Source organism: Zonotrichia albicollis, chromosome 18 (genome assembly GCF_047830755.1).
Source record: "Zonotrichia albicollis isolate bZonAlb1 chromosome 18, bZonAlb1.hap1, whole genome shotgun sequence".
NCBI classification, from domain to species: domain Eukaryota; kingdom Metazoa; phylum Chordata; class Aves; order Passeriformes; family Passerellidae; genus Zonotrichia; species Zonotrichia albicollis.
This window is the reverse complement of record NC_133836.1, coordinates 6949574-6975788: the sequence shown is the minus strand read 5'-3', so window position 1 is coordinate 6975788 and position 26215 is coordinate 6949574. Positions and strand designations below refer to the sequence as shown.

General features: G+C 44.3%; 1 protein-coding gene across 2 annotated transcripts in view; it reads left to right on the top strand.

Moving 5' to 3' along the window:
- LOC102071707 (uncharacterized) overlaps positions 1–26165 on the top strand; it is a 35773-nt gene extending 9608 nt beyond the window's left edge. For both annotated transcript variants that reach the window (XM_074554022.1, XM_074554023.1), the window contains exons 2-7: positions 8089–9083; positions 13058–13109; positions 13210–13312; positions 14489–14652; positions 18494–18733; positions 19353–26165. In XM_074554022.1, coding sequence (XP_074410123.1) covers positions 8089–9083; positions 13058–13109; positions 13210–13312; positions 14489–14652; positions 18494–18733; positions 19353–20099 — 2301 coding nt within the window. In that variant the 3' untranslated portion in view covers positions 20100–26165. The remainder of the gene's footprint in view (positions 1–8088; positions 9084–13057; positions 13110–13209; positions 13313–14488; positions 14653–18493; positions 18734–19352) is intronic.
- The last annotated feature ends 50 nt before the right edge of the window (positions 26166–26215 follow it).

The following is a 26215-nucleotide window of genomic DNA, read 5'->3' as shown; positions in this document are numbered from 1 at the left end:
TTGTTCTCCCCAGTGCCTGGTGGTTGTCGGAGTGCCCGTGTTTGTTTTTTTGTGATTTTCCTTTTCCCCACCTCCTGCTCTGAGCCAGGATCAAGGAGGAGGGATGGTGACCTCATGGTGCAGTTATGCAATCTGCCAAGGCCAGGTATCAAAACACAGTGCAGCTGTGGAGCTGGGACCTCGCTGTGCCTGGGGGCCCTGGCCTCCTGGCTCTAATGAGATCACTGACCTTCTCCTGCAGCTGCTTTGATTCCCAGGCAGTTGTTGTGGCCATGCCTGCCTAACGGTTTGGAAAGCTGCTGCAGGGAATGCTGCATCCACAGGCAGCCTCTGGGAGCTGGCCTGGAGACCTACAGCAGGTGAGGGTACCCTGAGCCCCACCAGCCTCTTGCCATTCCAGCAGAGCTTGTTTGCCTCCATCCAAGGCTATGAAAACATTCCTTCCCCCCTGATTATTCTTTTTTTTTTGGTAGGAAGTGAGGAGAAGGTTGCCTGTTCTCCAGTGAAATAAAGCAGTGCCTTCCCAGCAATCTTCTTGTGATGCTTGAGCTGCAGCAGAGTCACATATGGGAAGAATAAGAGGGAATAGCATGTCTGCAGTCTGAGGCACATTTGGGCCTCCAAGTCCTCAAGTCTCATTCAGACTTTGCATTCTTTGCTCTAATTGCTGAACTGCATTCCTGCTTCCCTCCCCTACTCTTCTAGCAGTATTTTTGTTTTCCTTCTCTCCTTCACCAAAAAGCTTTCACAGCCTCCTTCCCTTCCTGCCTGCATATTTATTCTCTTCAAATGTCCTGCAAATTATTAAAACCAATAAAAAAGCTCAGAGATAAATGTGAAAACAGGGCCCTGTGAAGCTGTCTGATGTGTGCCAAGAAGGAATACAAGACAAGTCCATTTCCTGAAAATGGGATTTGCAGAGTGGAAATGTCACATCCATAATCACTTTCATGTGGTGAAACTGCTGCTGCCCACCACTAAAATAACAGAGCATCTGTTAAAAAATGTGGGTTTGGTTTTGCTTAAATCCAGCAGGTTGCACTCATTTCAAGAATTATTAGGTCCTCGTTTAAAAGCATAAGTGCGACTGCTCTGGTATCATAAATGTATTAAAAGCAAATGTATGCTCAGCCCAGCCTGAGTCCCACACTGAGCCCTGTTCAGAGCTTGTTTGTGTGAATGGGAGAACATTCATGTCTGCAGGAGGTGGGTTTGTGTTGGGAAGGCAAGGGAGACCCCTCAGCAAGCAGGGTGCTCCCAAAATTGATAGAAACTCTTTTGGAGATCAAACTGAAAAATAATTTCAAATAAAGATTAAAAAAAATGGAGACAGGGGAAGCTAATAACTAAACAAAGTGTCAGCAATTTCTGTTGTGCTCTGTCAATCCCATGACTGACCTGCTTGTGCTAACTCTGCTACTTTCAATCATCCAGAGACACTTGAAGAGCTGCCCTAATGTGGGATGAGAGAGTCTCCTTTTGCTGTTGCCTCATGCTTCAAACAGCAAAGGCAATTTGGCAGGGAGGGAAGTGGTGATTCCAAGGCATTTCTAGGAACTCTTGTACTGCCAGGTGGAAAAAATAGGTTAGATGTGCTGCAGCTGTATCTAGTTCATTCTAATGGAAGAAAATAAACCTTGCATGCAATGATGAGCTGAAAATGCAAAATTAAATAGAGCAATAATTTTCCAAAGTCTCTGATTAACTTTGTCCTGTGCTTGGAAAAAGTCCTACCAGCTTTGATGTCTAGATCAGTCAGCTAGCGAAGGAAATGTGGTCACTTCTTAAACCAACAGACTGGAGTTTTCTATCTCACTCTTGGGATAGTCTTTCCTCAGATCCTGTATTTGATGAGCATCCAAAAAGCTCAGACTTCCCTAGCTTGGAAATACTGTGAGAGGAAAACTTGGGGCTTTTGCTGGGAACCACAAGAATCATGTTTCTGGTAGCTTTGCAGGCAGTTCCAGCCATGTCAGCAAGTAAAGACTTGTCTTTATTTTGTTTTTCCCTTGTAAGCTGGGATTGTGATGACAACTTTCCCTTTTTCCTTCTCATTTTCTTTTTAAAACCCCAAGTTTAGCATTTTCTCTCTGCTCTGGCTGAATGTTTGGGCCATTTCATATTTCACCCCAGGTGGGTGGCTCTGTTCAAGTGTCCTCAGGAGCCCGACTGATCTTTCACTTGGAGTGAACTTCCTAAGCTTGGAGGGGAGAAGGGGGAGGTAGCTGGGATGCCATCGCTCTCCCTCTGTGTTTTGAGCAAAGATTCTGGTGTAGCCAGAGCTTTAAAGAGGTCCCTTGGGCAGGATAAATGTGAAGGAGCTGGTGAAGGAGCCTTGGAGCGTTTCCAGCTCTTTGAAAGAAGCTCACGTGTGTGTGCATGTGTGCACATGAGATGTTTTTAATTTTGGAGGGGTGAGTGATCCCAAATAAAGCTTGCTGGATTTTCATCCCACTGATGCTATGTTGAGCTCAGATGGCTAAATTTAATCATCCAGGCTGAACAATCTTGGATGCTAAGACTGCATCCATCTCTGTGCAGGAACTATTTGCTCACCCCTGTGGCTTCTGTGGAATCAGCTGTAGGCTGACCAGGTAAGGCCGCTGTGGGATGCCCATACACTGTCTGTTCTGGCACTAGGCAGCTGCAGTGGATTTTGATTTTTAAATTAAGCAAAAAATATCCACCTGTGGAGTAATTCTTTCTTTTCTACTCTTAGAATTGTTTAAGTAGTGGGGCTATTTTACAGGAAGGGACAAAACATAAAATAACCCTCTGATTCAAATAATGGGATCATAACCAAATATCCTCTCTTCAGAATGATTTTTAAAGGGCCTAAGGTCTGCATGAAAAGCTTCTATCCTCACCTCCACTCATTACTCCAATACCATTTTTTCCCCCTTCAAGCAAAGACCAAAAAGCCCTTTTACTTGGATAAGGAGTTAATACACATCTGTGCTTGAAAAGACTAATAAATGCAGCACTTCTTCATGTTCAGTCAGTTTGAAATATTGTGGATTATTCCTACGCTTGTTTCTAAAAAGAAGTGGAAATGACATTTTTAAATCTGCCTGAAACTCAAAATACATGTGAGAAATGCACAGAAGTTGAGATGTGCATAAAGCATTAATGAGGGCAAAGTGGGTTATGAACTCTGCACATCATTTCCGTGCAAGCCTGCAGCTGGGTACCTCTGTTAGGTGAGTGCTTTGGCCCCAAAGATGTAGTGGAAATTCAGTGGCTCAGCTGTGTGTTTCCTTTGCTGAGCTCTGACTCTGGGTATGCACCACAAGAACTTGCTATTTCTTGGGCATTTTATAAAAGAAAACAAGCTACATTGAATAGTCCCAAGCCAGAGAATCTGAGATTGTGCTCACAGAGGAATATCAAACATCAAGACAGGATGTTCTCCTTCCCCTTCTTTGAAATAAATACACTTTAAAATAAACAGTCTTTGGGATGCAAGTGAGACAGTGTCCTCTAGGATGTTGAAACCAGCATTAACACGAGTGAAGAAAGAGAAGCAAAATCTAAGAACACAACTGGGCTGAGGATTTCCCTGCCCAGGCCCTTGCATCACTTTGTCTCCTCTTCACTAGGGCTTGTCTCTTTACAGGCTGAGCCACATGGCCATGGCCACCTTCTCTGTCACAGCATCCTCCAGGTTCCCTCTGGGCTCCCAGCGCCACCTCAGGCCAGCAGCACTTCTCTCCTGCGGGCAGGACAGGGAAACCAAGCCTTGCCTGCTCCCTGTGGTTCAGGCAGAGCCTGGTACCCATCACTGAACAGGCTCTGGGCCAGCTAGAGGCTGCCACAATTTGCCATTCATGGCTTTTTGCAAGATCTCTGCAGGTTTTGGGCATGGGGTTGCTCTGAGCTGCTGCAAGAACTTATCTTGTCCTGGCAGAGTGAGGAGCTTGCTTCTGAACATGCTTCAGGTCCAGCTCTAGCCTGGTTCCTTGTTGGGGAGTAATTGTGACTAAAGGGTGATAATTGTATTATTAAATTAAATAAATCTTGTAGAGAGTGGGATTCCTTAGAATGCATTGATTCCCTGACAATGTTCCTACAGGAAGAATGCAGAGGCTCCAAGCCTACATTTGTAGGTGTTGTGTGAGTGGAGAGCAGAGTTAAGAGTTATATTATATACCAGATGATGATAACTACTCTTCCCAGTGCATATTCTTGGGTGGGCCGTATGGTAAAATCCCATCTGGCCAAAAGAATAATTTTCTCCTTTTTATGCATGGGAATTCTGCTTTTCATCAGTGCCTCCTGCTTCTCAAGAGCTCTTTGATGAACAGGATCCAGTCTGAAGCAGTGACACACTGGCTTTGTGCTGCACCCCTGTGTAACACAGCAGGGGCTTCTGTGTCTTGGGGAGCTGGTGCTCCTCAGGAAGCAGCTCAGATCTGGTGCCTCACTCAGATCTGGTGTCTGCACTGAGATTCTCAGCAGGGTCCTGCAGTCACTTCTGGCCACTTCTGTTCCAGCCCAGCCCAGCTTTATGTGTAATAAAACCTCCCTACAACTGCATCACACGTGGGTTTGCTCCTCAGAGGGCAGCAGAGCATTCTGAGCACCACCAGAGCAGCACTTGCACTCTCACCTTTGAGGCACAGCCACAAGGTCCTCCTTGCACTCCTCAGCCCTGTGATCCCTTTGCTTTATAACTCCTTACACATGTGTATCTTAAATAGCTCAAAGCTGATGTCAATATTAACTTCTCAGTCCAAACACCAGCACAGGAGGAGGTAAGTACATGACAATGGGGCATTTTTCAGTAATGGCACAAGATTTAAGCTTTTGAGAGGGCTGTGTAACGTCAAAGGGGGAAATGCGACATCTTGGCATGTTCTGAAATAGCCAACCATTGTGTGTGTGGCTGTGCAGCAGTAGCTGAGATTTGGGTTACTTCTAAACATACTAAATGCAGTTCCCCAGTTCCCCCAGTACAGAAGGCAGGTAGGATTTGTCTGACCATGATGCACTGGAGATTCAGTTCAACACAACTGCTGGGAACATTTGGATTCTCTGGCCAGAGAGGAAAGTATTGAAAAGCAGACAAACAGGACTGCTAATCTGGTTCTCCCTGCTCATAATTCACCTGATTGTTGTGGGCATATATCAAGTGTTGTTTTTAAAAGGACAACAACCTATCATTTGCAAAGATTAAAAATGTGCCAATATTTTTTTGCATGCATCTGTCAAAAGCTCACAAGTCTGTAGCTTGCTGCAGAAGGGAAGAACATCTGTGTCTAATTGGCAAAACTCAGGGTTCATAATGGGTGATTGAAATGAACAAAACCATTTTGTCATTCATTCAGTTGGGGATTATAAACTAATCAGAAATCCTTTCCCCTCCCCTTCCCTCTGATCTATCTTGCATTTCCTGTCCCTTGTGTGTTTTTTTCCCTGATCTCAGAGCAAGTCTTGAATCTTTTTGGTCTCACAAGCCATAAAAAATTAACAATTCCGCATTGCCACAACCTTTCAGCCCTATTTCTGGAATTCACACATTGCACTCCCCCCTCTGCCCAGATTTGGGGTTGCAGAGCAGCTCTTGGGGTTTTTATTGCAGCCCGCTAGTGGCTCAAGAGGCACCTTGCACTGAGACTCCTTGGATGTACACAGAATGTGCAAGATATTCCTCCTCAAATGATGACAGTTTGACAGATCTGAGTGAAAGGGAAAGGGAGGCAGGAAAGGGAGCTTATCCTGAAGGTGGGGGTGATGGATTTGGGGGGATGCATTTTCCCATTCATCTCCCTGGTGCTGAATCCCACAGGACCCCCTGATCTGGTGGCTGCAGCTCTGGGGTGTTCACAAATCTCCTGGTAGTAGGGGAGGGGCTGTGAACGCCTCCAGGCGCCTTCTCAGTGTCTGAAAAAAGGCAACTGGATCAGCTCACATCTTCCACAAAACAAAATCTCAGCCCTCAGTCGCTGCTAATTTAAGGAGGGTTGAGCCAATCTGTGATCCTCCCACATCCAGGAGTGCCACCCTGTGAGAGCAGCAGGGCTGGTGCACATCCTGCCTCCTAAACTGGGCACTTATTTTAGGGCAACAGTTGGGTGGTGTTTGCTGTTTCTTGCTATGCAAATTCTTGTTTAAAAGTGAGCTCAGAACATTGGTGTGGAACAAAGGCAAGAGTGCACCAATATGCTGGGATGAAGGGAAGGAATACAAGAGAAGTAACAGAAAATCCCTCTGTTCTTCTTCCAAGTGTAAGAGGCATCCTCTCCCTGAGGAAAGAGGAGCATATTCCCTGGAAAACAGCAAGTTTTCAGTAAAATCCAAGTGGCAACAGCTGTATCTATAATTTTGGTGTGAATTAGTATATGGATCTAACTGTTAGGACCTGTGGCCTCTTAAATTGACATAAAGTTTTGCTTGTTTCCCCTGGATTTTTACCATGAATTAACCAATCCAGACCGAACCCCAACTATTTACCTCTTGGAGAAAAGATCAGTAAATTTCTATTAATATGTTTTGGTTTTACATGTGGGTCTCCTAAGGCGTTAGACAGAGAATAATATGTGTGTGGCAATGAATGTGGTTTCTTTTCCACTTGAGACTTCCAGCCATAATCCAGCCCAGGTGCCTTAAATGAGCAGGCTGTGGTTTATTCCACTATAATTAACATAAGCTTTGATTTAGATGACACTTTTACAAGTCAAATATTGGGTTCCAAGTTGAACACAGAACACAGTTTCCACCCAGGTTACTGTTTTGGTCCTTTTCTGTGGCCATCCTGCATCCACCCTGAAATCCCCCAGAATATCAGCAGCACCTGCTGCAAAACAAAGGTTGTGCCTCACAGAACAGGTCTGGCTTTTTGTTTCTATTTAGGAGCTTTAAACTTTTGGTGTTCCTTTTTTTCCTTCCCATTTCAATATGAGCCAAGGGGAGGGACCAAGAGAAAAAAAATCTGGAGTATTTTGATCTTTGTGGCTTTATATGGACTTCATAAGCTTCGTTTGTTCTACTGCCAAGTTCCTTTGTGTTTAAATAGATAACAGACCAAGACAACTAATCATTTCCAATAAAAAAACCACACCAAACCCAAAGCATTCCCTTTCTTTTCCAATTAATGCTCATAAACCCATGCTCCTAGACCAGGCTTGTGACCTAAGCACTTCTGGGGTTTTTTTTCTTTCCCTTTTCAAAAACAATTGCCTAAGGCACAGACTGGGCTCTGTGCTCTGCAAATTTATGAAAGAATCTTGAAAAAAGGCTCTGAGAGTGGCTTTGGGAGAAGGTAGTTGTAAATATGATGTGCAAAAGCAGCCTCATACACCTTTAGAAAAGCACAGAATGGTGGTTTTCATGGCCACCATTTATGGACTTCCTTCCTGCTTGGAGGCTGGAGGCTATTTGTGGAGAAGGAAGAAATAGCAGATTTACATGGAACTGTCACTGTGTTATGTAAAATGCATGTTGGTTGCTGGTTTACTGGTGAGAGCTGATAGCTGCTGTCACTATTTTGAGAGGCTTTGCACTTGAAAAAGAGACAATTTGCCCAATCAAAAGCAGCTACATTTTACTGAAGTAAATAAGGCTGAATGTCCTTGAAACAGAAGATGAGTTGGTTGGATGAATCATGGGTGATCATCAATGCAAAGGTTCTTTTTTTTACATAAATATGTTTTTGTAATGAAAATAACACAGAATTTTAAATGCTGTGACACATTTTTCCTTTAGCTTCTTAAGGTTTTTCTCACAAAACCAACTGTTTAGGGCAACACATTTGTGTGGTCAAAAAGTTGTGTGTTTGCCAACAGCACAAATTATCAGTAGTAGGAAGTGAGAATTATGTGAATTACTTACGTGGGTTATATTTCTCTTGGAGGTTGACCATCCAATATACACTTCCAAAGTCTCTAAGAGTGGCTTCCCATATTAGATTGGTGCTTCACAAAAGCAGGAGCTAAGACTTGCACAAGCTTAATGAATTTCCCTGTCTTGGGGGTATCTTAAACCAGTGTCTGAAGGGAAGGAAAAGAGCTGAACCTTCCATTGGTCTGGCAGGCTGCATCCTGGCTGTAATCCATGGCAAGGTGTAAGATTCTTTGTTTTATTTCCCAGGTGTACTACTCCTGTGGTGCAGTGGTGGAATCAATGGAAAGAGGCCTGATTTTGTCACCAGGTTTTCCAAACAACTACTACCCAGGGACGCACTGCGTCTGGCAGTTCTTCATTCCCATGAGGACCCATCTCATCCTGGAAATATTTGACTTTGACATTTTTGAGAGCTCCAGTGAAACTCCAGCCCCCTGGGATGGCTTCTCATCCCCTGCTACAACAGAAAATAAGGACATGCCTTCTCTTGAGGAAAACCTGGGCTTTGCTGTCCACACCACAAAACCCCCTCTCCAGAGCTCGATGTCGAAGGGGGCTCAGAACCTGAGCAGCACTGGAGACCAGTCAAAGGACCTTGCTGGTCACCTGGAGGAACTTCCAGGAGCCATCTCAAAAAAAAATGAAGCCAAGCAAGCATCTGAAGAAAACCAGTGGAAGCAGATGAAGGAACCCAAAGCAATGACCAAGGCTCAGCCAGAGGAGCTGCCATTGCCCGTGGCTGGCAGTGCCTCAATGCAGAGGCAGAACACCAGTGGCCTGGAAACAGGAGAGGATGTGGAAGGGAAGGGGTTGCTTGCCCACCTGGCTGCTGGTGAGAGGGATGAAGTCACAGCAGAGAGCTGGACACTTCCCTCAACAGCACTGCCCATGGAAATCTCCTCCAGCCCGCAGCCAGCAGGGGATGTCTGTCCCCATGATGTGTTGTATGTTTCCGATCTCATCACATTTTCCTCTCGCTTCTGCGGCCCAAATTCCCCTGTAAACAAGACCATGGTGTTTGGTTCATCTCTGGAGATGGTGGAGGTCATCATGGAGCTGATCACCACCACGGACCGCGGCCGAGGCTTCGCGATGCTGTTCGAGTACAGGAACATCAGCGAGCCCGGCCCCGTGGGTGCTGTGAGGCAGGACAGGAGGGAAAACATGATGCTGCTGGCAGTTGTGACAGGGATTGTTGTCTTTGCTCTTGCTTTGCTCTCTGCTCTCTGCGTAGCCTGCAGGTAAGGTGATGCCAGAGCCTTGGAAGCAGTGATATTATCCACAGGGAAATGACCAGGGAAGAGTTACAATCACAGGGAAGACTGACCTTCCCTTTGCTCTGCTAACTCCTGGTGTCCTCCAAATGTGGTGAAGTGGGTACAGAGGGAGTCAATGCCCCTCACTGCACCTGCCCATGGCTCCTCAGTTTTATTTCCTACTTCTATAGCTGCTGTACCTCAGATTTATTTTCTTTTTCCTGCAGAAATACCTGCACAGTGAGGACTTTCCTGGGTATTTTTTGTTTCAATGGCAGTGGTGCCTTTGAACCTCAGCTTTTGGCTGATGGACAGGTTCAGCAGAGAAAGATCATCCTTCCCTGAGTCTCCTGAGCAGGCTGAGCTGACAGTCACTGCATCTTCTCACAGAGATCCCACAGTTTGGCTCTAACTAACCATCACTAGCAGAAAAGTAAATAATAACCAAAGTATTACCACACAGAATTAAGATTTAAAAATATTTTCCCATCTGTAGCACACTTTATCCAAGAGACTGTGCAGGAGTTCTGAATCCAATGCATTCAGTGTGCTAAGAAGTCATCTGCACATCCCTTTGATGCTGGGGAAGAGCCCAGAGCCATGCTGCAGTAGCTCTCATTGTTCCCAAATGCAATCCAAAAGTCAAATGAGCTGATGGTCAGGCTGGGTTTGGATTTCCAGGTCCTGATGCTAACTAGTTAAATGCTAACAGTTACACAAGCATGCCTCCATAGTCAATTGCTTTTCTTTTATGTATTTCTTTTCTCTATATCTATCCAAGGAACACTTCTCCGCCCCCCAGCATATGTTTGCATTTTTCTAACTCCCTAGCGAAAACATTTTTGTAGAAACCGTGATTTATTCCTCTCCCTTCCAACAAATCCAAAACAGAGCCCATTCTCCCCAGGTTTTTGTCAAAACAAACACCGTTTTCCAAACGATTTGACTTCCATGAAAACATCAGGTAAACTGAAACAAGCAGTGCCCCTTGCAGGGCTCTGCTCTGGGCTGGGGATTGGCAGGAGTGTTCATTTCCCAGAGCAGCTGCTCTGGTTTCTCCCTCCTGCATCCCCTGCCTCACCCAGTGTGAATCCTTCAGCCCCAGAGCCTCAGCACTGCCCAGACACCCCCAGCCCTGGGGCTGGTTTGGCAGAGCACTTTGGTTTGCCTTGCCCTGATGGAGGCTGCATTTTACACAAAATGTAAACCTGTCACACTGGGCACCAGAGAACACAGGCACAGTGGTGAAGCTTAAATATCATCTCTGTGCTGTATACATAGAAAGTCCTGCTTTAAAGGTCTGGGCTTTTTGTAGCTGTAAGAGTTAAATTTGCATGTACTACATTTAACTAACCTTTTTGTTTTTAAAGAGCTCACAGAGCACTAATTTAGACCACAATTTTTTGCTAGCTCTAAAGGAAAAAGTCTGGCGGAAAATGTCTTCCAGATACCAAATACTTTATTTTTATACCCTTGCCAATCTTCAGAAGAGACAGAAACAGGCTCCCTTTGCTATGGCAGCAGTCTGGGCTGATACACATGTTGAGTAGGCTGTTCCTGCTCCAATACCCCTATTTAATTTCACTGTAACAATCCATGAAGCAGAGCATTATTCAACCCAAAAAAGTGCACCAGCAATCTGAGGCTCCACTGGCTGAGGTTTCCTCTGCAAAGCCTGTTTAGAAAGTCAGGCCATGCTGCTCACATTCACAGTTTGGCTTTCTTCTTGTTAGATGTTTACAAAATAATGTTCTGCTCTTGCTGACCAACAGAAAAAAACAGTCCACAGGGTTTCAGCCCCACACAGCAATGTTTGTGTGTTCTGGGAGCACATCCTACAGGGGTCCCTATGGCACAGGATTAGGCTTGCTTCTTTTAACACTGGTGTTTATGTCTCTTCATTGCTCTACAACTATTTTTTTTTTAAGAAGATACCTATACCTCAGCCAGCTATTGACTGAATATAGAGACTACCCCTACTCCTTTAGCCTCTTGACAGGGTGTTTGCTGTCCCAGCCTCCTGTGTCCCTGCATGCTGTTCCAGGGAAGCCTTGATTACACCACTCTGTTTTTTATCAGAGCATTAAAGTGGGACCCAGTGGCAGTTATGCCATGACCTGTGCTGAATTCCCTCCCCTGTGTTGCACTGGAACACAGGTGAGGTGTTTGTTTGCTCCCTCTTTTCTGAGCTAACTGCTGCAAGGGCATTGGTGTCTGGCCCCAGAACCCTGGCCCTGGCTGGAGCTTGCCTACAGCTGGCAGCTGTGGGTTTTTAATGCAGCTCAGAATAAGACTGCTGAGGCCATTAAGCATTAAACTTCTTTTAGATTGAGCCCATCAAGCTCTATTTTATGCTTCTTGTCCTAAATAGGGGCTTGAAATGAGGTGTCAGATGTGTATTAGCCACACTCTGTCCTCTCTGCAGAAAATGTCAGGGTGGCATGGGTTGGGCTGGGGGGAGATGCTGCTGCTTTACCAGAGCAGCACACTCAGACCTGGGACCAGCCCCCTGAGGCACAGGGACACTGTCCTGGCTGCCCTGGGCACTGCAGAGCATGCCAAGAGGAGGAACCTGGAAGCTCTTGGCCTTGTAAACTTGCCTTCAACTTTCTTTTCTCTTCATACTTTATTTATTCCTCTGGTACCAGGTTCAGCTGTTGATTTTTTTTTTCCCCATTTCTATCTGCTGCTCTTGCTTAGCTAAAAGTAGCAGGCTCAGCCTTGCCAGGAGTAGAAATGGCCTGGGATGGGCTTGGCACCCACTGCCACTCCAGTGCACCAAGTCATCAGCAGTATCTGCTCAGGCTCATTGCATTGAGCAGGGCAAAGCTCTCTGGGGAAACTCCAAGTCTCTGCCACACTGCAGCTTTTGTTTTCTACTTGGGGAGGGAATGAAAGCTTCAGTTGTTAGTTGGCCAATAATTCTAATTACTTTTGGCCATGAAGCCTGGCTCGAGTAATGGGGGATTTTTTATTTTCTTTCCCAAGCCCCAGGAACAACAGATACGTCCATCTTATTTAATTTTAATCCTGTCCCATGCAGTCAAACTTTGGCTGTATGGTTGCAACCCATGAATTGCAGCTGCACTTTAGGTCTGCATATCCTCCCAACCCTTGGGTGTGCAGTGACTCCATCAAGCCCTCAGTGTTGCCATCTCTCCCCAGCCAAGCTGCCCTGCCAGTCACTGCCTGCTGCCCACCCATCACCTGGGGTGAGAATCTGCCTTTGCAATAACCTGGGTTGCATCCCATCATCTGCATTGTCCCCTGGAGAACCACTGGGCACAGACTACCCTTGTTTCAGTCATTATCAGGTCCACCAGTGCCAACCTTTCTTTGTGATTTCTTTAAGCCTTATTTGTCCAAAAGTTTATAACTCTAGTCATTTTGTAATCTCAGTTTTAGTAAAAATGTGAAAAAAATGGTTAAGAACACGTGTCTCCCTTCAGCCAAGAGGCACGTTCATGCCATCATCATCTGCCACAGCCCTGCCTCTTAGTGAAACAGTCACACAAATGAGCAGCATCTGATGCTCTCTGCTTGCTAAATATAGCCCAGTGTGCAGTGTTAGCTATGCAGATGAAATATTCTGTCTAGCAGGACAAGAGGGATGTCACTGCCCAGACTGAAGGATCTCAGTCCTGCTGTTCGGTCGCTGATGTGAAGGAGCAGCTGCCAGGGGGAGCCTGGTGGGACTTGGCACAGGGCTGAGCTCTGCTTTTGCATGGGCAGAGGAAGAAGATGACAGCTTCTCTTCTTCAGCTGGCTTTCCACCACATGAGCATATCATTCTCTCCCCTTGTTTACAGGCCTTGCTGCCTTGAGTCTTGGCAAGTATTTTGGATGCTCATTACCTGCTGGGTTCCCCTCGCAGGATGAGCAGGGCCCAGAACTTTCCCGCTGTGGATCTTTAACTCACTCGAGGGCTTGTTGTTGTTGTTGCTGTCTCTCCTTTCCAGGCAGAGAACGTGCCCCAAAAGGAGCTCATCCAACGCATGCAGTGACCAGGAGGTTAGTGCTAATGGCTTCAGCAATTGCTGTTTCTCTCTTTCATGTTGGCTGTTGCACTGTTTGTCTGACGATGTTTACTGGGGCATGTTCTGAGTTGTAGAACAGGATCCAGAACTCCACTGTCGATATCAATGAGCTCCAGCTGGTGGTGCCAAGCCGGGAGAATGAGAACAACAACCACTCTGTGAGCCGGGAGCAGGCGGGTGAGTGCGGGCCCTGGGCAGCCCCGGGCCCGGGCCGGTCCATCAGAGCCTCCATCAGATCCTTCCTCCCCTCAGCCCTGCCCTGCACAGCTGGGGACCTGCTCCACAGCAGACAGGCTCTGTCCCTGCTGCTCCCCCTCCCTGGAGGGTAATTCCCCTGGCAAGGAGCTCATGGAAGCACAGCTCCCGCGCTGCCAGCACAAGCTGTCACAGCACATGGCGCTGCGGAGACACTGGGTTAGCAGAGCAAACGTGGTGGGCTCAGGCTGCTACAAACAGCCCACACAGACCCATCAACTGGGGAAGAGATTCACCTGCCCTGGGCCTGACTTTGTCTAGAAAGGAGGGGTTTTACAATGCTCAGATTGTCTTGGCCAACTCCAGCTCCTCAGCTCCTCAGCTCCTGTGGGTCTGGATGGATGCAGATGCTTTGGGTCACATTTACCTCACAGTGTCCTTCCAGGAAAAAGCATCCCAGCCAAGCTGCAGAGAATGTCCTGTGCTGCAGTTTTGAGTCACAACACATGAACTGTCCCAGTGCCCCTTTTGGTTAGTGAAGGCCAACAGGGAAGAACTTTCTGCTGTGTTTCCATCAGTTTCCCAGTGAACACTCAGCTCTCACAAGGGTATCTCCACAAAAAGCTAATTCTGTACTCCCAGCCACGACAGCTTCCCATCTCCTTCTTGAGGAGGCTGTGGCCAGAGTTCTCCTTGCCTGGACCAGAGGACAGGCCTTGGGCACACATGCAGACACACATTCCCCTCCACGGCAGCCCCTGGAGCATCAGGCTGCCTGTAGGAGCAGATTCACTGGGGTTTAACCAAAAACTACAGCTCCCAGTATTAGCAGGTATGAATAAATAAAAATAAATAATGAGTTGAGTGAGTTTGTAAGTTTCTGATCTGCAGCACAACCTCATGCGTTTAACACAAGGAATTTCAGTTCATGTCTGTTTTTATTAGAAAGCAGACCCAAGGGTGTTTCTCCTCTCCTCTTTTTTCTGTTTTTAAAAGCTTGCAGTTTCAGGAGAGCAAACTGTTGATTTTAGTTTTGTTCTGGCTGGTGCAACAGCCAGCCAAAGGCTGTTCTAGATTGTCTGGTGAGGGAGGGAGGAGTTGGAAACAGATGTCTTGGACTCTTGCAAGCAATCTTTATTGATTTTCTTCCTTTCTCAGTCACTTCCTGCAGAGGCAGCACAGAACGGTCTCCTCAGGACACTGACCCAGATGTGCCCTCCTCCATCTCTGCAGTGACCACTGAGACTGGGAGTGATGAAGTGTTTATCATTTCTGCTGGACCTGGGACCAGTGGGCTGAGCTTCACCACCTACAGGATACAGGTACATCCCCAGCATCTCCAGCAGGCTGCAGGATGTCCCTCTTGGACAGCACTTGTCCATTTTTTGCCTAATGCCCCCTTTCCTGAAAGGCAGGGACCGAACCAGGCAGTTCTCTTACCCCTCAAGCTGAGCTGCCATCAAATGATGTGGACTGTGATCCCCTGAGCCAGTGTCTTCCCAGCTTTGGGAAGAGCAAATGCAGAACCTTACCTCAAATAAGAGCCCTACTAGCAAATAATGGAGATGTTTGCCAGCAGACAGTAGGACCAACCTGCAGAAATGTTAATTGGCAGAGCTTATGTTCCATTAAAATTTACCACCTGTAGTAACTAAAAGACCTGAGAGTCAGACTTACTCCTGCCCACCCCTGCAAGTGATCAGGGAAATTACTCAGCTCCTCAGCTTGGCAGACAGTGTCTCACCAAGCTGATGGGAAAATTAACAGTTTAGGCTCCAAAAAAATCAAATACTTCAAGTGAAAGCACCGAGGCCCTCTCAGATTCACAGACAGAAACCTGAACTGATTCAGCAGGTTCTCTCTTATTTTAGCTCTTTCCCCTGGGCTCCTGGTCCTTTATTTGTTCAGAAACAGATGATGGCTCAGGTCTGGCTGTCACCTCTTCAACCTTGAGTGAGTACAAACAGAGCACATCCATTGCAGGTGCCTGCTAAAGCCTTTCCCAGGTCAATACTCTCTTCTCCAATGCCCTGTCTCTTTTTCCCAGGATAAAGAGGATAAACAACCAGCACAAGGAACTCACATGCCCAGGACAGGCTGTGTAATACTTCTGTCACAGTTTACAAAACAAAAGCATTCTGTATCCCTGCACTTGATTAGGAAATTAGCCAGGAGGCCAGGCTGGTCAGGATTTTCCTACGCTGGTGTAAGACACGTGCTGAGCTTTGCCTCCAGCTGCCACCCTGATGAAGAGAAAGAGGGAAAGAAGGGAAAACAGCTCTGGAGCCTTCCCTTGCCTGAATGTGACTTTCTGTGGAGCAGGGCACTGGGGGATATGGCCAGACTGGGCACCCTTGAACAAACCTGGTCCTTTCCAGAGCAGAGAGCTTCACCTGGTGGCAGCCACACACACATCCAGCTTCCAAGCAGGAGGAAAACCCATTTTCCTGCCCCTTTTCCCCACTTTAGTCAGAAGGAACAAATACACACAACCCCCCCATTTTTATTCTGATATTGCTTCTGCAATCAACATTCAGAGGGCATTTAAGCATAAAAAAATAGAAGAGTGCTAAAACAGTGAAAGTAACCCAAAGAATTAAACACATTATTAAGCCAGAAAGCATCTCCTCAGTGATATCCATGCAGCACACAAACAAGAGAATACTCCAACGAAGTTCCTCAAGGAACCAAGGCTGGAAGCATGGCAGGACCTTTTTAAAAGCCCTGGGCCTTTCCCCACAGCTGAAGACCATCCTCTCCAGGGCTGTGCAATTTGAGCACAGCAGACCAGTTACAAACCTGCACTCAAAGGGGTTCTCATCAGGCCACTTGATGCTGAGGGCTCCTGGATGTCAGCCGTGTTTACAGCTGAATTTTTAGGTGTGTATTTTTAGGGTGTGAAATGCTGCTGGCCAGCCAGCCTCCAGGCCTCACAGAGGATGTGCTGTGTGGCTTTGTGGCCAGCACCAGGCAGTGGGATGAGATATCTGCTGGAGCCCAGCCCGTTCCTTGGCAGGAGCTGAGCAGTTATCCCCTTGTGAAAACATGTGTGAATTCCTGAGCCTTCACAGTGCAGTAAATAATGCCAGCAGACTCACCTCATGCAAAATGCTTGACTAGAATTTGTTAAATTATAAGGAGCTTTCATTAAAAAAATTATCTTGACCTTTTTCCCTGAGAAATTGTGTCTGGCTGCTTGGTCCTGTGCTGCCCACCAAGTGTGAGCCTGGGCCTGAGCCAGTGGTTAACTGGCTTTGCTCTGCAGCTTTTGCTCTGCAGCTTTTCAAACCTGTTTGAAGACACCAGTCCTGTGTTATGAGGGAAGAGCTGGGAGGGCAAAAATCCCCCTCTGTTTGTGACTGGTGTGAGGAAAGAGAGGGTGGGATGGCTTTTGGGGAGATTCCAGGTGTCCTCCAGTAGTCATGGCTTGCTAAATCCCCTTTGGTTTAAGGCATCATTCATCCTTTGGCTGACTTATGACCATGATCTCTGACTTCTGATCAGACACTGCAAGTTTCAGATGCAAAAGTTTGAGTAAAGAGTATGATCATGGAAGTCTAACAAATATTTTCCAAAGTCTAGAAAATACACTGTTCATCTTCCCAGTTACTTCCAGTGTACCTATCTCAAAACCAGAGGCTAATTTTTACATCAGTTTGGAGGTATTTATAATAATATTATAATAATAAATCCTAAGACAGCCTGAAGGGGCCACTAAGGAGAAGACAGCCAGCTTAAAATTTATAAATAAAGATTGTCCCTTTAATAAAATCTTAGATTAGGAGCTTAGTATTGAAACCAACTTATCAAGAGCCAGATGCTTCTCCTGGCTTCCTACTGAGTTTCTTTTTCTGATCTAGTGCTAATTTCTTTCCTCTCTGCCCATCCATTTCCAATATGACACATTCACTAAATAGTTTCTTTGATTTGCAGAAACTTGGGAGATTCAGATTCTCAGAAATATCAAATTACATGTTTCTGGTTGCTCAGGATTTTAAAATCCAGGACACTGTGGGATTTATTTCAGACACTCTTTAAGGACTGTGTAAACTTTGGAAATAAGGATTTTGCATTCTTCTAATGACAACCATATTCGCACAGCTGAAAATTAAAAATATGTATAGAGTTGTGTAACAGGAGGCTTAAATAACAGGTGAGGTATTAGTAAGAATGAAAGGAGATTCACAGGAATGTCAGGAATTCTCTAACTTTCCTGGCTCTAAGCTCATATCAGTATTAAAGATAAAAATTGTGATTTCAAATGCAACATCAGAACTTAGAACATCAGAACATCAGAAGTATGGAAGAGATTTTGTTTGTCTGTAATCCATTCCCATGTCTGATCAACTCTGCTCATTCACAGGGCTGGTGACAGCAGTTTAATGTAGTCTCACCTTCTGATGATGCCAATTTTACAGCTGTCTGGATGTCTTGTTCTACTCCTAAGGCATGTTGTCCACCTGAAGAGCATTTTTAATGTGAAATGCAAATCCCCTTGGCTCCAATCCAGTTCTTGTGCTTCTTGTTCTATTCAGCACAGATGCTGAGAACAGATTATTTCCTTTCTCTTTATTTTTCATTATTTTTAATTCTTCCCTAACATAGGATAAAGAGCACCACTTACTTCAGTCTTTTCCCCCAAACTGTGCATTTTTGAGATTTCTGATTTTCTTCCTGCTTGCTTGTGGATTTCTTTCAGTAGGCTCCATCCCCCTGAAGTTTTATTTAAGGGGAATGGAGCCTACTGAAAGAAATACACAAGAAATACACCTGGAGCCTTCCAAGAGCCAAGCAGAGTGGAAGAATTCTGTGGAGTTTATGACTCTGACCTGTCAAACACCTCCAGTAAAATAAAGCTGTGGATATTTCATATATTTAATGAGGGTTGTAGGACTATATCTTACATAATTGAAATTTCCCACTTCAGCTTTAAACCCGAAACTGGGGGAGCAAGGTAGAACTTCCCTCCAGGGAAGCCAGCGAGCTTCAGGCAGCAGACTGGAAGAGAAATGATGAGAAGTTGCATTCCTGAGTCCTCTGAGAAAGACGGAATCTAACTTGGCTGTTAGTGCAAGTCTCTCACACCAACAGCCTGTTTCCACAGTGTTTTAAAAATGTTTCCATGAAAGATGCCTATAAGTGATTTTTATTTACTCTTTACAGGACAAAAACCTGAAAAGGAGCGTGACAAGCCCGGGCTCCGTGTCGGACTGGCTGAGCTCCCAGCCCGCGGCTGCAGGGGCTGCAGAGAAGGGGAACGTGCAGCTGGAGAATCCCTGTCCCCGGCAGCGCACCTGGAGCGCCCGCACCTTCCACGACCTCCTGGCTCCCATCCCACAGCTGCAGAAGAAATGGTGCAGCTGGAGCACCAACAGCCCCTTCACAAAGCTGGTGGACAGCAGTGTGAGTCCTGCAGAGGGGAGGGTGTTGGGGTCTCAGCTCCTGTATTTCCCCACTGTTCACTGATTTGAACACGTTTTCCCCTTGGTCAGTGCCTCACCTCTCTGTCCTGCAGTGCAAACACATCCCAGTCCATCTTCCTCGGTGCATGGGAAAGTCTCTCCTAATTATAGTGTAATTTAGCCAGGCTTTCCTAAAATATTAAGCGGCTGTATTTTCCAGCAGTTGGCACCTGGTTAAGAAATTATCCCCAGTCCAGAAGAACATTAAAAAATGCCTTCAGACAAGATTATCTCATTGAGTGTTCTGACATGTGATTTTTTCCCCTGGTTATGCCTTGTATTTATTATAATTGGTGTATTATTATTGCATTGCAAGGAATCTGTAGGTGTGGCAGGGATATCTGGGTCTCACTGACTGTAGCCATCAAACCAACAGCTTGTTACAAAGCTAATAAAGGATGTTTCTTCCTTTTTAAGATAATAAGATAGGGTTTTGCTAAAGAATGCATCTAACCTCTAAAATAAGCAGGAATTTTAACTTTTAGTTCTCTCGGGATCAAAGTTTCGAGGGAGAGCTGCTTTCCATGGCATGTCTGCTAATTTTGTACTATTTTTTGCAGGGTTTTTCTACAGCTGCAAGGCCCCAAGGTGTTCCAACCAGAAAGGTAATCTCAGCCACTGAGATAGAGGGAGCATCAGAGACTGTTTACTCTGATTCATCTGCCAGCAATGCCTCCTATCCCCTCACTCTGTCTGCACAGAGGCAGCGAAAGTTAACCTCCTGCAATTTGAAGAAATCCAGATTTGGGAACCCTTATTTTGGATTTTTAGCCAGTTCCCCTGACAGCAAACATATGAGGTCCTTGGATCCCTCAAGACATCTAGGGGCAGCATCTCCAGTTAACAGCCAAAGCCCCAAAAATCTTCTAGAGAGCTCCAACCCACTGAAAATCAACTTGGTCAACGGTTCAAAAACAAAGGAGCTTATGGTAGAAACAGATAAAAACAAACCAGTTTTTGTTATTTCTGAAGAAGGGGATGATCAGCAGCCTCTGGTCCTGGCAGAACACCTTAGTCAGTGTGGAGATCACCTGTCAGAGCAAAATGCTGTGTATGCTCAGGCCGTGCCAGAGAAGCAGCCGGTGGTTCTGAGTGCGGAGAGGAACAGCTCTGCCCCCTTCACACCGAGCCTTCCCCTCTGGGCTAAATCCCCCACGTCGTACAAAGGCCATGGGAAGGGCCCCAGCTCCTCCAGGGACCAGCAGAGCTCAGCTCTTAGTGTTGGTGGGGATGCCAACAGTGCTGAGCCCTCCCAGAACTGCGACACCCCCGGTGCTGCCACGCTGTGCCAAGCCTCAGCCCAGTGATGAACTGGGAAACTCAGAAACATCAGTTCCCAAGCCCAGAGGGGACAGGGACACGAGCAGAGCAGAAGCTGTGCCCAGCAGCTCAGTGTGGCAGTCACATGTGGCAGCTTTGTTGAGAGCAGTCTTTGCTTCCCACACGTTGGGACTGAGTTTACAAGGATACAAACCACAGCGCAGCACAGATGCAAATCTCCCTTCAGTCACCAACCTCATCTCTCTTCTCCTGCATGAGACTTGGATGGAGTTTGTACAAGAAGGCATCCTCTGGAAAGGTACTTCAGACTGCAGAACCCCTTTTCTGGGATGGGAATGAAAGTAACCTGGGGCAGTCACACCGTGGTTTATATCTGAAATGTAAATCAGTCCCCTGTCCCTGTGGCATCACCTGAGTCTTTCTGTGGGGAGCTCTGAGTTAGCTTCTGTTTATAGCTCTGCCTGTACAATCCAAGCCTTGCCAAGCCAAGGGTAAGAATTCAATCATGCATGTTTGCATACAGTTTTGTAAACTTCATTTTAAGTATTTCATAACTTCTGCAGTCTAGCACAAAGCTTACCAAGCATTAGCAACTCTAATATTAAAGAGCAAGATTATCTCATCTCCTAACTCTTTAGAGAAGTGTACAGACAAGCTGAGCAACCCAATACCAGATGCTTGTTCTATTTAAGTCTGATGTAGCTTTATCTTTGTTAGGTCTACATAGGCTTAGAACACCTCAGTCCACTACATTAAATGACTCCTCATGGCAACAGGAGCATGTGTACAAAAACACTGAAATACTAGGAATAGTCTTCAGCATCCAACACTCGGATATTTGCAGCTGCTCTGATCCTATATTCACCAGCTATTTATTGCTGGTAACGCACATTGACTAGAGAACTATTCCCCTTCCTTTAGCAGGCAAGACTTGAAAGACAAAATTAAGGTGGGGCAAACTTTGAGTGCTCACTTTCTTTAGAACAGAACCCTACATGGCTGTGCCTCCCTGAGTACAAATCCAGGGCATTCAATGGAACACTGAACCAAAGGGAAGCCTGCTGGTCCTATTGCCTTTAATAACCCCATCAGTATTTTAATTTCCTCCTGGTGATATTTTCCTATCTTTGCAAGAGACTCCTGCATGTTTGTCCCAGAATTCAGAATTGTTTTTCTTTCTTAAACGAAACAATTCCCTCTGAAGCTGCATTTTGCAGCTGAGACAGCACATTGTTTTAAAGCAATAGTATGTCATAAAAACAGGTGCCAGAAAGAAATCTCCTGCACAAGTCTTCCCCTGTATTAGCTGCAGTGTGCATCCAGTTATCTTAATCCTTCTCTGTGAAGGCATTTAAGACTGATTGCTGAAATATTTAACTGAATTATTTATGATTTCACCTGCTGTTATAGCTTCCATTTGCCACCATTAATGTCTGAGATATGCAACACAAGACTATAGGTTTTGCCTTATATTTTTTCTGTGTGTTTACATGTCTACCTAGACATAGAAGCTGTGCAGCTGGTAGCAGTGGAAGCAAAAACACATTTGCCCTTTAGCAATTGACTCAAACATGAACAGCAAACAAATCTCTGCATTTATTATTTCCAGACTCTGTTCAGTGCCAAAGTCTGGCTCCACGTTGGTTGGTTCTTTTTTGGTGGGTATTTTCTGTTGTTGTTGTTGTTTAAATTAATGCTACTTGATTCAAAGGGAAGAGATTAATATATTTATGGTTTTAAAAAATATTAAGTCTTCGGCACTCTAACAATTACTTCCACTGCATTAAATTCATATACATCGTAATTTAATGTTCTGTTACTTATTACATTTCTAAAGTTTGAAATACTAAAATCTACTTTTGAAAAGTATTTATGTTCAATTATTGACAATAGTTACATTTGAAGGGTTGAAAAAAGTGGCTTTTTCAATAAAAGCATGTTTAACCACTCATTTCTATGGTGTAACAACACTTAATTTGTTTTGCTGAAAGCCTGAATTGTGCCTCAGAGCCTGTGGGGTACCCCAGTGGTGGCAGAAGAGCAGAAAAGCAAACAATCCTTTTTAGATCCGTCCCAATTTCTCTGAGACTGAAGATGAGGTGGTTGTTTACACCAACTCCTCCACTACCTGTTGTGTAACCGAAGAGCAGACTCTGCTCACCAGGTTTGTCCAACTGCTGCCAGAGGAGGTTTCTGTGGGAGTTTGTGTTTCCTTCCAGGTCCATCAGTGCCTGCTGCAGCAGCATATGGGCAATTAATCACAGACACCCTGGCTGCACCATGGACTCTACACACACACACAGATATGTGTATATATGTATGTATATTGCTCCTGATGAACACAAAATATTGAACAGTGCTGCTTATTCTCAGAACAGAGATGATTTACCAACTATTTAAAGGTGATGCCTTCCGGCACTAGAAGATGCTGAAGCCCAGTGCTCAGGTACCCCAGGGGAGACTTCAGTTCCTGACCTGCCTTTTGAAGCTTTTTTTTCATTAGGGGTTTTCTGGATTTTTTAAAATGCAGATGACTAAAATTAACTGCTAAAAAGGTATTTGTGTTATATTTTGTACCTTCAAAGAATGTATAAAATATTTTCCTTCTCTTACAGCTAAAGCAATTGTTTTGAAGTTCTCATATTTTCATTTTTTTCCACCCAGGAGCACAAATAACTTCTACCTAAACTCTTCCAAAAAGTCACAGTGCAGAGCTAAGAAATTCTGAGAGCTCTGGGTGGAATAAAGCGCTTTAATACTCTCAGCTGTAAATATTGACTAGGATTAGTTTTTAAATAGTATTACTTATGGCATTTATTTTGTTCCTAACAGCTATTATTACTTTGGAGAGCTATGCTGCCACTTTTAATGACAGAAAACCTCATCCCTCATGCATGGGCTTGGAGTCAGTTTTACCCTTGAGCAGTGCAGGGTTTGCTGTGTGATTCTGTGCTCTGTAACCAAGCAGTGAATGGGGTAAGCACCCCAAACACTCACTGAAGAGAGGGGTGAAAAATCATTCCAACCACAATTGCATGGGGGAAAATGTAAAAGAAACATCATGGAGCTAGCAAAGAGAAGTATTCTTTTCAACAAAACTGAGTAATACCTTTATTTTTTTTAAAATGAATTATTCTGGAACACACTAGCCAAACCCTCTAGCCAATGTGTCAGGTAGACTAAATAGGACAAAAATATGTGGGCATTCCCTATTTTTTCACTGTACAAACAGTGGTTCAAAGTAAAAGCTTGAAGCCATAGAAGCTGACAAGAATCTGGTGTGCTGAGGTTTTTACTGTCATGTACTTGAACTGGTTGGGAATGGAGGCTCAAAGGGGAAACAACACATTTAACATCCAGGTATTGCATCTTAACTTGGAAGATTCAGAATAGCATTTAGCAAGAAAAATCCACTTATAACTTAGTAGCAAAACATGAACTGGGGTTTCCTTTCAGAACTCTAACTTTTTGCTAAGAGCAGTTGGTTGCAACTCTTCCTACTCAGAACTTTTTTGTGGGGGGTTTTTTTCCCTCAGGAGGATGGCACATGAGCCCTAACAAAACACATTTGACTCAAACAGTCCAGTCAGTAGATTTTATTCTAAACAATTAAAGATTAATTTGAATTGCAAGGGAAAAGAAAAGGTAAGTCCTAAGCCAACACTTACCTAATGAAAGCAAGTGAAACTCAGCAGCACTGAAAAGAATACCCAACAGAGACTAAATACAGCTTCAACATATATTCATGGTCTGTCTAGAAATGTCTTTGATGTTAAACCTCATATGGCACACTTAGCATTTTTTATAATTCATTTCCTATGGAAACTAATGAGCTTAAGGGTGAAATTACCTCATTGAAAGTCAAAATGGAAGTGTGAAGAAAAGAAGGATGACCTGGAAAGCAGATTTAGAAGCAATCTTTGCATATTAAGCATTGCTGTGGGAAATAGTATAATTAGTTTTCTTCAGAACTTATTCCTTGGAATTGTGTAAGTGGTATTTCAGCTCCCAAACATCATGCAGAAGGAATGTTCGATAAAATAGGTGGAAAAAATGCAAAATCCTCACATGTTCTTCAAATCAAGATTTTTTTCCTAACTTTCAGTGACTGTTGACTTATTTTTAAGTGGGCAGACCATAAAAAAGGCTCCTTTCCAGCAGACTTCTAAGAAGCCATAAGAAACCAGATTTTCAGAGCATAATTTGGAATAAGCATTCACTTCCCAAATTCCTGACTCCTTTTAGTTGAATCAACTTATTTCCCTAAGCTCCTGCTGCAGGCTAAACCATCTGCCCTACACAGTTCTACTGAAGACTGGAAATTGGTACCAAATGCATGTTGTGTTTGGTGACTGAAAGAGCTAATGATTAACCTTGGACTGTCAAATACCAAGTTATTCCTGCTAAATACAATGAAACAGTTTCAGAGTTTAAGCAGAAATTATCCTGCAGAATTTGAGTACCTGAGCCACTCCAAGGGCTCCAAGGGCTGCCAGTGGCCATACATTTGTTCCCTTCAATCCCACCAATATTTTTCTTTTTTCTTCATGCAGAAAGTGCTTGGAAGAGCTTTGGCTGTGCCAGACCTGATCTCTCAATAGCGCATTAATCCCAAAGCAGCAGCTCCCTCAAACTAAATTAGTTACAAGTCATTTGTGGACATAATGGAGTAGAAATAATTTAAATCCACTGCAAGTGCAAGGCCAGCCAAAATTACCAGTTTTAAAGGCTATCAGCTCATCTTTCTGGTGCACAGAACAACACTGTGTTTTCACTTTTACAATACTTAACCTGAGTTTGAGTTTCACTTAAATTTAGCCTGACAGCTGGGTAAAGAACAGCAACATAGATTAGCTGCAACATTAAAGAGTATCCAGCTTCAAGTATGGGAATGGCAGCAGCACAAAAATCCTGGGATGCTAAACTGCAACTTGAAGCTTAACTCTGGCATCACTTTCTCCCACCTCAGATACAACAGGGCAGGCAAGTCCTCATATTTATTCAGCAAGGCTAAAGTTCTGTGCAGAAAGAGTTGTACTGACAGTAGTCAATTGAAACCTTATAATTTACACAGTTGTAATAAAGATGAACACAGTATTACAGTAATTTCATCCAGGCTGCTGTTAAATTGGGTGGTAAAATACCTGTCACTTCAGTGTTTATGGTGTGGCAAGAAACTAAAATAGTAACTACTTTTAAAAAAAAGTAGCAAACTTTTTAATTTGCAAGCATCTTGAAGCCCTCTTACTTCTATTTAATAATCTTTTGCTCATATGATTTATTATACATCCTGTAGGGATTCTGATGATCCTTTACAGTATCATCTGACACTTTTAAGGAAGTTTGAGAATGACATAAAAACTCATGTCATTTTCAGTTACTCCAAGTTCAGGGATGGTATTTGCTTGTAAAATCTCAACATTCAAATAACTAAAATGGATGTAGCAAGTGTTGCATACATCCATTTCTGTGGTGACAGTACATGCCACACAAGAAACACAGACAGACAACTTCAGTAGCTTTTTTTTTTCTTTTTTAATTAGTAACTTCTTAGTTCAGGAAAAAAAAATAAACCACAAAAGAGAACTGGAAGAACTAGTCTCCACCTTCTTTATAAAAGAACTTTTCTCAAACAGAGAGACTATATACCTTGTTCACCACTATGTCAAATCCTATCATAATCACCTTGGTTTCCACATCTATTCTACCACATTTCATGCTCAGCTTCCAAACATCTCTTATAAAGGAGGTGGGGATGTGCTTTAGACAGGTTAAAAATATGCTGCACCTTTAAAGTATTTAAACAATTACACCAAGCATAGTTCATACATTTATCACATTAACTATCACCTGGTAACCATACATTTAAAAAGGTCTAAGGTAGAGTATGTAATACCCATGACAGATACTCTTACTTACTTAAGAGCATATAAAGATCAGGATTTATTCACCCTCCCCATCTGCAAGCCAATTTCTGATCTCTTCCTGGTACAATATAAATGACAAAAAAAAATCCCTTCATTCCATTGCACTACTGCAACCCTATATGCATAGAAAGGCAGATTAATTACCTGTGACAGGGAAAAGGAAGAGGGGTTTAGAAAAACAACTTGAAGAACATCTACTGCACAGGTACTTTAGA